The sequence below is a fragment of the Grampus griseus genome (assembly GCF_964374135.1).
Source record: "Grampus griseus genome assembly, chromosome: 20".
NCBI lineage: Eukaryota > Metazoa > Chordata > Mammalia > Artiodactyla > Delphinidae > Grampus > Grampus griseus.
This window is the reverse complement of record NC_139014.1, coordinates 28,262,811-28,275,223: the sequence shown is the minus strand read 5'-3', so window position 1 is coordinate 28,275,223 and position 12,413 is coordinate 28,262,811. Positions and strand designations below refer to the sequence as shown.

General features: G+C 32.9%; 1 protein-coding gene across 1 annotated transcript in view; it reads left to right on the top strand.

Moving 5' to 3' along the window:
- The window catches only part of BRIP1 (BRCA1 interacting DNA helicase 1), a gene marked incomplete at its 5' end in the record, with an annotated part of 197,017 nt that extends 185,275 nt beyond the window's left edge, over nucleotides 1–11,742 (top strand). Inside the window, 6 exon segments of the mRNA XM_082678491.1 lie at nucleotides 6,468–6,550; nucleotides 8,803–9,055; nucleotides 9,057–9,130; nucleotides 10,564–11,046; nucleotides 11,049–11,287; nucleotides 11,289–11,742. Coding sequence (XP_082534617.1) covers nucleotides 6,468–6,550; nucleotides 8,803–9,055; nucleotides 9,057–9,130; nucleotides 10,564–11,046; nucleotides 11,049–11,287; nucleotides 11,289–11,366 — 1,210 coding nt within the window. The 3' untranslated portion in view covers nucleotides 11,367–11,742.
- Between the last annotated feature and the right edge of the window lie 671 nt (nucleotides 11,743–12,413).

Sequence of the window (12,413 nt, the reverse complement as noted above, 5' to 3'; positions counted from 1 at the left end):
GAGAGAGAAAGAAACAAAGATTTTTTTGAAAAAGTAATGGCTGGAAACTTCCCTAATTTGGTGACACATCTAATTTGATGACACATCTAAGAAAATCAGAAAACTCCAAGTAGTTTGAACTCAAAGAGATCCATACATAGAAATGTCATGATCAAGCTGTCAAAAAACAAAGAGAGAATCTAGAAAGCAGCAAGAGAAAAACAACTCATTATACAAGGTATCCTCAATAATTTAAGCAGATTTCTCACTGGAAACCATGGAGAGAAGAAAGCAGTGAAATGACATGTTTAAAAGGCCAAAAGAAAAAGACTGTCAGTTGAATCTATATCTAACAAAACTATCCTTCAAAAATTAAGGAGAAAGTAGAACATTTACAAATAAAAACTGAGAGAATTAATCTCTAGAAAACTTATTGTACAAGAAATACTAAAGGGAGTCTTTTTCTGGCTGAAATGAAAGGACACTAACCAGTAACTATATCCACATGAAGAAATAAAGAGCATCTGTAAAGGTAATTTCATAGGTAAATATAAAAAACAATATAACTTTTTTTTGGTTTTGTTTTTTTTGCGGTATGCGGGCCTCTCACTGTTGTGGCCTGTCCCGTTGCGGAGCACAGGCTCAGCGGCCATGGCTCACAGGCCCAGCTGCTCCGCGGCATGTGGGATCTTCCCGGACCAGGGCACGAACCCGTGTCCCCTGCATCGGCAGGTGGACTCTCAACCACTGTGCCACCAGGGAAGCCCAATATAACTATATTTTAATAACTTTTTCTCCTGTTTGATTTTTGAAAACAACTGCATAAAGCAATAAACTTAAGTCTGTGGTAATAGGCATTGTATTGGCAGTCCCAAAGACGATGTTTAGGTTCAGTTATTCACCAGGAGCAGTGATAGACTCAGCATATAGCTGTATGCACACCTAGGATTTATTACAGTGAAAGGATACAAAGCAAAAACAGCAAAGGGAATAGGCACATGGGCAAACTCCAGGGGAAGCCAGGTACAATCTTCCGAGGGTCCTCTCTCAATGGAGTCACACAGGGCACACTTAGTTTCGCAGCAATGAATTGTGGTAATGTGTGAAATAATAGCCAATCGGGAGAGCTTGTTAGAGACTCAGCACCCGGTTTTTTTATTTGAGCTGGTCGTATAGGCAGACTCTGCCTAACATTTCCCCAAAGTCTAGACTCTCAGAAGCAAAGCAGGTGTTCAGCATTAACCATATTTTTCCACAGACATTGTAGACACAGTGAGATTTTCTTTTAGTTAGTGATTGGAACCCTCCCTGAAATCTAAACACCAACCAAGGGCTACCTTATATTCAGGCCTTTCTAGGGATAAGCAACTTGGCCTGCTGTATTAACTCTTTTCTGCACAGGTGTACAATGTTTAAAGATATAATTTATATTAAAGTAATAGCACAAGGGTTGGGGGGAAGAAACAGTTATACAGGAGCAGTGTTTTTGTATACTACTGAAATTAAGTTGCTATCAATCCAAAATAGATTTTTATAAATTAAGGTGTTTATTATAATCCTCAAAGCAACCATTAATAAAATAACTCAAATATCTATTGCACACAGAAGAAGGCAGTAATGAAGGAATAGTGGAAGAACAATAACAAAAAAGACAGAAAACAAATAGTAAAGTGGATATTTGCAAAATAGCTAAGTAAATTCTACCTTATCGGTAATTACATTAAGTGTAAATGGACTAAGCACTCCAATAAAAAGAAAAAGATTGGCAAAATGAATTTTTTTAAAAAGGACATGATCCAACTTTATGCTGCCTGAAAGATAAATGCTTTGGTTAAAAAACACAACTAGATCAAGTGTAAACAGAAAAAGACATGCAAGCAGTAAACAAAAGACAACTGATTTGGTTATACTAATACCAGACAAAATAACCTTTTTGTTACTAGAAATTTTCTAATAAAATTTTCACTCCATTAATTCAACAGTTATAGTTGGAGACTTTAATACCCCACTTTCAATAATGGATAGAATAGTTAGAAAGAAAATCAACAGAAAAGGAAAGTCTTGAACAGCACTATAAACCAACAATTACAAACCTAACATATTTATTACACTCTACCCTACAATAACAGAATGCACATTCTTCTTAAGTGTACATGACACATACTTCAGGATAGACCATATGTTAGGCTACAAAATAAATTTCAATACATTTTAAATGGTTAAAATCATAGAAAGTATCTTTTCTGATCACAGTGGAATGATAGTATAAATCAGTAACAGACAGAAAATTTAAAAACTTATAAATACGTGGAAATTAAAGAACATACTCCTAACCAGTGGATCAAAGAAGAAATCAAAAGGGAGATTAGAAAATACCTTGTGATAAATGAATATGATAACACAGTGTACCAAAATTTTGAGGGTAGAGTGAAAGCAGTGCTCAGAGAGAAATTTATTTTTATAAATGCCTATATTAAAAAAAAAAAGAATATCTGAAATCAGTACTCTAACCTTCTACCTTAAGGAATTAAGGAAAGAAGGGCAAATCAAACCCAAGGCAAGCAGATCAAAGGAATAGTAGAGATTAGAATGGAAATAAAGGAAATAGAAAATAAAGTAGAAAAAGTCAGGGTAACAAAAGTTGGGTCTTTGAAAAGATCAAGAAAATTGACATTTAACTAGACTGACCAAGAAAAAATGCAGAAAAGACTCAAATTACTAAAATTAGGAATGAAAGAGGGGTTGTTACTGCCAAACTTACAGAAATATAAAGCATTATAAGAGAATACTTGAACAATTGTATGACAACAAAATAGATAATTTAGATAAGTTGGACAAATTCAGGACTTCCCTGGTGGCACAGTTGTTAAGAATCCTCCTGCCAATGCAGGGGACACACATTAGAGCCCTGGCCTGGGAAGATCCCACATGCTGTGGAGCAACTAAGCCTGTGTGCCACAACTACTGAGCCTGTGCTCTAGAGCCCGCAGTTCACAACTACTGAGCCCACATGCCACAACTAATGAAGCCTGTGTGCCGAGAGCCCATGCTCAGCAACAAGAGAAGCCACCAGCCCCTGCTCGCCACAATTAGAGAAAGCCCATGTGCAGCAATGAAGACCCAACACAGCCAAAAATAAAAAGATAATAAATAAATTTATTTAAAAAAAAAAAAGATGGACAAATTCATAGAAAAACATAGCTATGGAAACTGACACTCAAGCAGTAGAATGTCTGAATAGATCTATAACAAGTGAAGAGGTGGAAGAATTAGTAATACGAAAATTTCACACAAAGAAAAGCCCAGGAAAGAATGACTCCACTGATGAATTCTAGCAAACATTTAAAGAGAATCCTTTACAAACGCTTATGAAAAATAGAACAGGAAACATGTACCAGTTTATTCCATGAGGCCAGTGTTGCCTGATACCAAAAGTAATCAAAGACATCACAAGAAAGCTACAGAGCAGTATCTCTTATGGTTATAGATGCAAAAATCCTCAACAGAAAAGTAGAACACTGAATCCAGCAACTTACTAAAAGGATTGTACACAGTGACCAAGTGGAATTTTATCTCAGGACTGCAAGGTGGTTCAACACCCTGCCAGTTTATTGGTTCAGCTAAAATCAGTGTAACACCATATTAGAGTAAAGTACAAAAACCACAAGATCATCTCAAGATGAGAAAAAGCAATTGACAATATAACACTCAACAAAGTAGGAATAGCAGGTACTTCCTAAACCTTAAAGGGCATCTATGCATACAATAGTTAACATCATACTGAATGGTGAAAGTTATCATTTTTCTCTTAAGTTTGAGAATAAAATAAGGATGGCCGCTCTCACCACTTGTATTCATTTTTGTGTTGGAGGTTCTAGCTAGGGCAATTAGGCAAGAAAAAGAAATAAAAGATATCCAGATTGGAAAAGAAGTAAAATTATCTTTAAATTTGCAAATGACATGATATTGTACATAGAAATACTAAGGAATCCATAAAAAATAACTATTTAGAACTAAAACAAGTTCAGCAAAGTTATAGGATGCATATTCACTATACAAATATCAGTTACATTTTTATACACCAGCAATGAACAATCCAAAAATGAAATCAAGTTAATTCCATTTACAGTAGCATCAAAAAGAGCAAGATACTTAGAAATAACTTTAATGAAAGTACCCTGAAAGCTTCAAAATATTGTTGAAAGAAATTTCTAAATAAATGGGAGAATTCCATGATGACAGATTGGAAAACATTATTATTAAGATAACATTCTCCCCCAAATTGATCTACAGATTTAATATAATCCCAACCAGAATTCCAACTGGATTGGGTGCAGAAATTGAGAAGCTGATCCTAAAATTCATATGGAAATTGAAAGAGACCCAGAATAGCCACAAAAAATTTGAAACAGAAGAACAAAACTGGAGAACTGACAATTCTCAATTTCAAACTTACTGCAAAACTACAGTAATCAAGACTGTATTGTATTGATGTAATACAGACATGTAGAACAAGGGGTAAAATTGAGGGTCCAGAAACAAACCCATGCATTTACAGTGAATGGATTTTTGACAAAAGTGTCAAGACAATTTAATGAGGAAAGAATAGTCTTTTTCACAGATAATTCTTGGATAATTGGATATCCACCTGGAAAGGAATGAAGTTAGACCCCTACCTCACACCATATACAAAAGTTAACTCAAAATGGATCAAAGACTAACAAGGTATAAATTTTCTTGACCTTGGATTAGGCAACGGTTTCTAAAATATTTGCAAATCATGTATCTGATAAGGGTCTTATATCCAGAATATATAAAGAACTCTTACAGTTCAACAATAAAAATATAAATAATGCAATTTTAATTTGGACCAATAATTTAAATAGACATTTCTCCAAAAAAGGATACACACGTGGCCATTGTGCACATGAAAAGATGCAGAACATCATTAGTCATTAGGGAAATGCACATCAAAACCAGAGTGAAATACCACTTCATACCTCCTGGTACATCTATTGAAAAAGATGGACAGTAACAAGTGTTGGTGAAGCTATGGAGAAATTGGAAATCTCATACATAGCTAATGGAAATGTAAAATTATGTGACTGCTTTGGAAAAAAAAAATGTAGCAGTTCCTCTAAAAGTTAAACGTAGAGTTATACAACCTAGCAATTCTATTCCTAAGTATATACCCAAAAGAATTTTTTAAATGTATCCATATAAAAACTTGTACACAAATGTTTATAGTAGCATTATTCATAATAGTCAAAAGGTGGAAACAACCCAAATGCCCATTAACTTATGAATGGATAAATTATGGTATATCCATATAATGGAATATTATTCAGCCATAAGAAGGAACAAAGTACTGATGCATGATACAAGTAACCTTGAAAACATCATGCTAAGTGAAAGAAGCCAGACACAAAATGACATATATGATTCTAGTTATATGAAGTGTCCAAAATAGGTATATCTATACAGACAGAAAGTAGATTGTGGTTGCAAGGGGTTAGGGGGAATGATCTGGGTAATTGGGAGTGACTAATGGGCATGGGGTTTCTTTTTGGTGAGGTAAAAATGTTCTGTAATAGACAGTGGTATAGGTTGCAGAACCTTGTAAATGTAACCACTGAATTTTATTTTTAATTTTTTTTTTTTTATGCAGCAGGTCCTTGTTAGCCATCAATTTTATACACATCAGTGTATACATGTCAATCCCAATCGCCCAATTCATCACGCCACCACCCCCCGCTGCTTTCCCCCCTTGGTGTCCATACGTTTTTCTCTACATCTGTGTCTCAATTTCTGCCCTGCAAACTGAAAAACCACTAAATTTTAAAAATTTTAATAATGTTTAAAATTTTAAAAATTAGCAAATTGAACCCAACAATCTATAAAAAGAATAATGCACATGACCATAATGGTTATTCTAGGGATGAAAGAAAGGCAAGCTCAGTATTTGAAATTTTGCCAGTATAATCCACCATGTTAACAGTCTAAAAAGAACAACTACATGATTATATCAATTGGTGCAAAAATTTTTTTACAAACTTATTCATTTATGATAAAAACTTGTTAAACCAGAATAAAAGTTATGTACATAAAATCTACAGCTAATATAATACTTAAGGTAAAAAATATTGTGTGTGTAAAGAATGTTTTGGGAAATATTTTCTATAATTTTTTTGTCTTTCAAAATAGAATGCATGAAAAAAAAAAAAAAATAGAATGCATGTAACATTTTTGGGTATGTTATCAGTAGTTGGCAAAAGTAGGAGAGTTTTTAATACATCTACTTTGGTACATTGTACTGAGTAGTTTCTAAAAACTTTACTCATAATAATGACTTTGATTAAAGGACATGTCATTGATTTTGATACCTGACAGACACATCATTGATTTTCTCAACCTTCTGTCTGTCCCACTAGAAATGTGGCTTTATTTTCACTGTTATATTTATTTCATTTTCTCCCTATTTTTTATAGGTGTATTCGACACAAAAATGATTGGGGAGCTCTTATTCTAGTGGATGATCGCTTCAGGAGTAACCCAAGTCGATACATATCTGGTAAGATTCTCTGCTGGGCTTAGAGTACGAATTAGTAACAATCTTTGGTATTTAATGACTTCTATTTTTAAAGCAAAGAATTGGATAGAGAATTTGAATTACTAGATCGAACATGGAAAAATTCACATTGACTGGAAATCTAGCCTTTTAATGCTTCTGTGTTTACAAAAAATCTTTATAGAGGAGAATCTGGTTACTGATGTAGTATTAATCAATCAAGATCCTTCAATTTCACCAGAATGTGGGATTTGATTCAGTAACATAGCAATAATTTATTTACCATTGTCAGGGAAAAAGCTGTTCCACAGAAATGAGTTTTCCAAGAAATATTAAGTTTTTACATTTAAGCACACAAGCAATCCTTTGGTGCTTAGGATTCTTTTTATTCTTTCATTCTGGATTATTTGAGTTTTATTGTTGTATGTGTGTGTGTTTGTTTGTTTAGAAATGCTTCAGTTGTTATAGAGTTTATATTAGAGCTAGTATTTTCTAAAAAGAAAAAAAAGCACCACTGCATGCTGCAAGATCAAGTACATGGTCATTTTTCTCCACTCAAATGAACAAATACTGTGTGCCTATAGTTTTCATCCGAATTAATACCAGGAATCCATCTGTTATTAAAGAACTGTTGGAAGTACTTGCGTTTTTGTTATCTTTAGAGCTAAAAAGTTCATACCATACTATAATGAAAAGATGCTAATTTTTTAATTTGTTTCAGATTAGCTGTCTATGGGTATGGACTCTACTTTTTATATTTCAGAGCCTAATTATTATATTTGGTTCAATATTAAAACATATCCACCTGGATTGAAGCAGGAAACGCTGTTTTATTAGTCTTTTCTTCTCTTTCCCTGTAAAGCAAGCCAAGGCCAAGATATAACCAAAAACAAATGTTAAGTGCTTATGTTTAGTCAGCAGGTGGAGCTCAGATTCTTTCAAGTTTTCAAAAGCAAACTGACATTTTACACTGAAAAGGCTTTCTTTGATCACAAAAAGTTCGAAATGAAAGCAATAACTATAACGCTAAAATTTTTCAATTTGGGAAATTTTCATATTCTTATTTGGTATAATTATTTTCCCCAAGCAAACAAAAATAAAGAACTTTAAAGAAATGCTGTTTAAGTTTTTTTTTCTTATTTTAAAATCTAGAACTGAAATTTTTACCTTGTAGTTCAGATTTGTTGAGAGATTTTTTTGAATTAAGTATTTTCCATTATTTTCTGTAAGGTTTTTATTTTTTCTGAGACTCATAAACTTTGAAATCTTATCTAGGCAATACAGCGCAACAACATACAAATTCCATTTGATGACTAATTTTTGTTTAAATTCAACACGCAAAAGAATAGTTGATAGAAAAGCTCCATTAAACAGAAAAACTAAAAGAATGTATTTGAAATGAAAGAATAATAGTTCAAGTTGCTTGAAGCCCTGTCTTAACCTTCCTCTCAACTTAAAGTACCATAGTGACTTTTTAAATTACTCCAAAAGATGATGTTTTAGTAACATCAGCAGAGAATATTTATTTTCTAAAGTCCAAATATCTGAATTTCATTCTGAAGTGAGTCATACTCCAAAACACCTTATACTGTTAATATGGTTTATTTTTACGCAGTTTTCACATGTCACAGGGTCAAACCTTGTCCCTTACAACTTGATTATTTATATATTAAAAAATAATTATGTAATAAATATTCAGATAGGACATGATTTGCCCATAAAACAGTGTTATTCCTTTTACTCCCAGAATAGTTTGATATATTTGGAATTGGAAGGAGAAGGGAAACAAACAAACAAACAAAAAAAACCTATGAGACTGTAATCTTGAATTTATTTTTGCTAAAGGAGTCAAATTTAAAAGTTGGAATAAAAGATTGTGTTGTTTAGAACTTGTATTTTCTCTGCAATTAAAAGGTAGGTAATTTTTTGTGGGGAATTATGATAAAATTAAATTTGCCTTATTCCCCAGTTATTCTTAATTGACAAATAATATTTTCCCATCTCCATTCTACTCCCACTGCCTCTTCCCTCCATCCAGTTGGCAATCACTGCATGTAAAGAGAAATGCTACTGATACAAGAGCATATTGTACACATGAAGGTAAAAAGGCAGGAAAAATGTAGAGAACCACCCTGTATCCTCTAAATTCAAAGTAGATTACCTCACCAGAGAAGTTATCTAATTTTTTTTTCTTAATACATAATATCTTCACTGAATAACCAAAGTTTCTTTGCTGGGTTTACTTTTTGCCTTAGGACTTTCTAAGTGGGTTCGGCAGCTGATTCAGCACCATTCAACCTTTGAGAGTGCTCTGGAGTCCTTGGCTGAATTTTCCAAAAGGCACCGAAAGGTCATTGATGTATACAAAGAAGACAGAAAATCTGTACAGGACAATGAGTCTCCGCTTGCAGTGGCTTGTTTGAAGGATAATACCTCAACTTATTTATTAGAAGCAGCAAGCCATCTATCACCAGAATATCCTAGGGAAGGTAAAGTAAAAATGTGTCTAAGAGCTACAGTGTCCTAAAATGATAGATAAAAGTCCATCTTTACCAAGAGACATCATCTCCAGAAAGGAGAAAAATATGAAAAGTTCTAACCATTTACATTTGGTAGAGAAGTCTTTCATTGCGTTTAGTGAAATGATATTTGTTATGCTACAGATTAATGTCCTTAAATATGTTGGTTATTATAAGGTGTTATCATAAAATAATTTGTATCAGAATGGGAAGAAATTTTTGAGGAGATCTACACATATTTCCTGGTTTTCCACTTAAAAGCTTTGCCACTAACTAACTTTGTGACCCCCACTCCCGAGCAAGTCACTTAACTTTTTGAGTCTTAATAGAAGGGATATCTGCCTACCTATCCCTCCAGGTTGGGTTGTAAAGATCTAATAAGATGATAAATATCACAACATTGTAAAGCACTATGCAAATGGTAATGTTTTTCTAAAGGTGATATTAAAAATTGACCTAATTTATAGATAATTGTCTTACATGAATTTCTTATTTTAGAAAAGTGAGAGTCATTTATTCTAAATGATAAAAAAATAATATTTTAAAATATCAGAATATACTGGATTAAAATATAATTTAGAAAATTAAAATATAGTTTAAAATATATTAGAATATAATACATCAGGGATTAGCAAACTATGGCCTGCGGACCAAATTCGGCCTGCTGTTTTTGTAAGTAAAGTTTAGTGGAATACAGTCACACTCAATCATTTATATATTGTACACAACAATAGAGTTGAGTAGTTGTATGTATTGCACTAGAACAGCATAATTGAGTAGTTGCAACAGATACAATGTGATCCACAAAGCCTAAAATATTTACTGTCTGGCCTATTATAGAAAAAGTTTGTCAAACTGTTCTGTATCATTGGATATCATTTGTTTTAATTAATATATAATAGTAGTTTAATATATTACTTTTTATATATTTTATAGTATATGCTTCTATCCTAGCTAAATGTCATAGTGAATTCTAGGCCATTATACTGATAATCAGGAAAGCTAGGTTCTAGTCCAGGTCTGATTACCAACCAATTCTATAACTTTAAGCAAATAACTTAGTCTTGGTGGTTGTCAGTTTCCTTAAGGGAATTAGTCTAGGTCAGTTTTTCTCAATCACTGGTGAGTGGATTTTTAAGGCATTTTTGCAGCCTGTTCCCTCCTTTACTCTCCTTCTTCCTCTTCCTTTTTACCATTTCTTTTCTTGTTCACTTCTGAGGTCCCTGGTGTGGAATTTGATAGTTTACCAGACAGCATTATAACTTGGGCTGGGAACCACTGGAGACCTAAGATTCCTTTCAGAGTTAACATGTTGTGCTTGAAGATGGATTGCTTAGAATGCTTCCATTCTAAGATGGAAGTCCTGCTACTACTTGTTATGGGCTCTCAATTATGTATCCTATACAGTTATTTCAGTATTTCTAACAAAAATTGTTTTAATATAACAAATATTACATTAGGAACAGAAAGTTAACACTCATATCTTTGTATTTGTAGATGATCCATTATTATTGGAAGAGTCTGCCCAGGCAGTAGGAGCAGAAAAAATTGTGATTTCCAGATCCACAAGCCCAACCTTCAACAAACAAACAAACAGAGTTAGCTGGTCTGGCAGTAATTTTCTGGAACAGTATCTTACTGGTAAAATTCTGACTGGAACACCTAAGTTTAGGTCATCAGAGGACTGTGCCTCTAATTCTTCCACTTTCAAAACAGAAAAGGGACGTGAAGCAGTTTTGCCACTCACTGATAAATATGAGTCCTCCTCTCTGACAGTAAACACATCACTTGGACCATGCCCTCAATCGGAAACCATTGTTCCATCAATAAAGATTAATGCTACTCTCCTGAATCCAGAAGATCCAGACATTCTGTTATCTCTAGTAAGTGAAGAAGCTGAACTTTCTACTTCAAATACAGAAGCAGAGGATGAATCTATCTATTTTACACCCGAACTTTATGATCCCATAGATACAAATGAAGAAAGAATGAACTAGTTGGAACTGATAGAGACAACAGATTGGCTAATAATTCAAATTGCATTTTAGCTGAAGATCTTTTTGAAATTAAAACTATGAAAGGAATGGATTCAGTCAGAGAAATGAAAGCTGAGGATTGCACAGGCACAAAGTTGAATAGACTCACGCATATTAAAGAAAGTAAAGTTGATGATATTGGTAGTAATGTAAAAATGACTCATATAAATGAATTGGAACTGGGAAAAAACTCATGAAACGGATATAAAGAACTTTAAACAGTCTCCTCCCAAAAATAAAGATATGTTCCCTGGTGTTAGGTAATAATACTTAACTGTCAAGGTATAAAAACATGTCGTCATGCTTATATTAAACTCTATTGTAAATGATAATTTGTACATTGGATAAGTGACATAGCTTTTTTTTTTAATTTGAGATATATAATTCACTTTAATCCAAAGTCTATATTATGTTCAGAAATATAAGTTTTACTATTCTCAAGTTTTGATAAACTGATGCATAAAAAATATTTTCCTCCAAGTCTTCCTTAGCTAAATGCAATATTAAATTAATCAATCTGGAAGATATGTAGTTTCCTAAGGCACTTTAAATTTCACATAAATGTTTGTATTTTGTAGTCCTCTTCATCCACTTGTTTTCATACTGATGCGTAAAAATTAATAGCAATCTAATCCAGTTACCCCTCAGTCATGTTTCACTGTAGATTTTACCTCAGATCAGTCTGAGGTTTTTTTTTTTTAGAAATCAGTTTTCTTGAAAAGTATATTCCTGTATTAAACTGCCTCCTTATAAGTAATTAAGAATTAAGGAAGAAAACTACATGTATTTTTAATTGAAATTGTTTTACATTTTTGTTTGTTAAATCAAAACCAAGCATGTTTTAAACAAATTTATGTAAAATTATAAAATGCCAAATGAAGGACTCCAAATTTTCAATTCTAATTATTTAGCTTCATCACCATTGCGGAAAAAAGTGACATGTTCTAGCATAAAGGCTTCATTTATGCAACTAAGATAGAAAACTTCAAATATAAATTTAATAAGTAAAGCTAAACATGTAACTGTAGCTGAAAAATGTTCCCTTATAGCCCAGTAAGCTTTTCTGTAAATTTTGACTCTTGGTTTTTGTGAATGAAGCTACACTTCTGATCAAAAATGGTTATAAAAGTAGCTCTTCTCTGACATCATTCCAAAAATACATTCACCAATCTTTTCCAAGAAACATCTGTTACTCAATAGACATTTAGCCTTCTTGGAGTGATTTGAATCGAAATTTTATGAGCTGTTCAAGTTGTTGATGCGGTTTATTATTTTCAAGTCAAAATTCTCAGCAGTCAGGTATCTTTTATA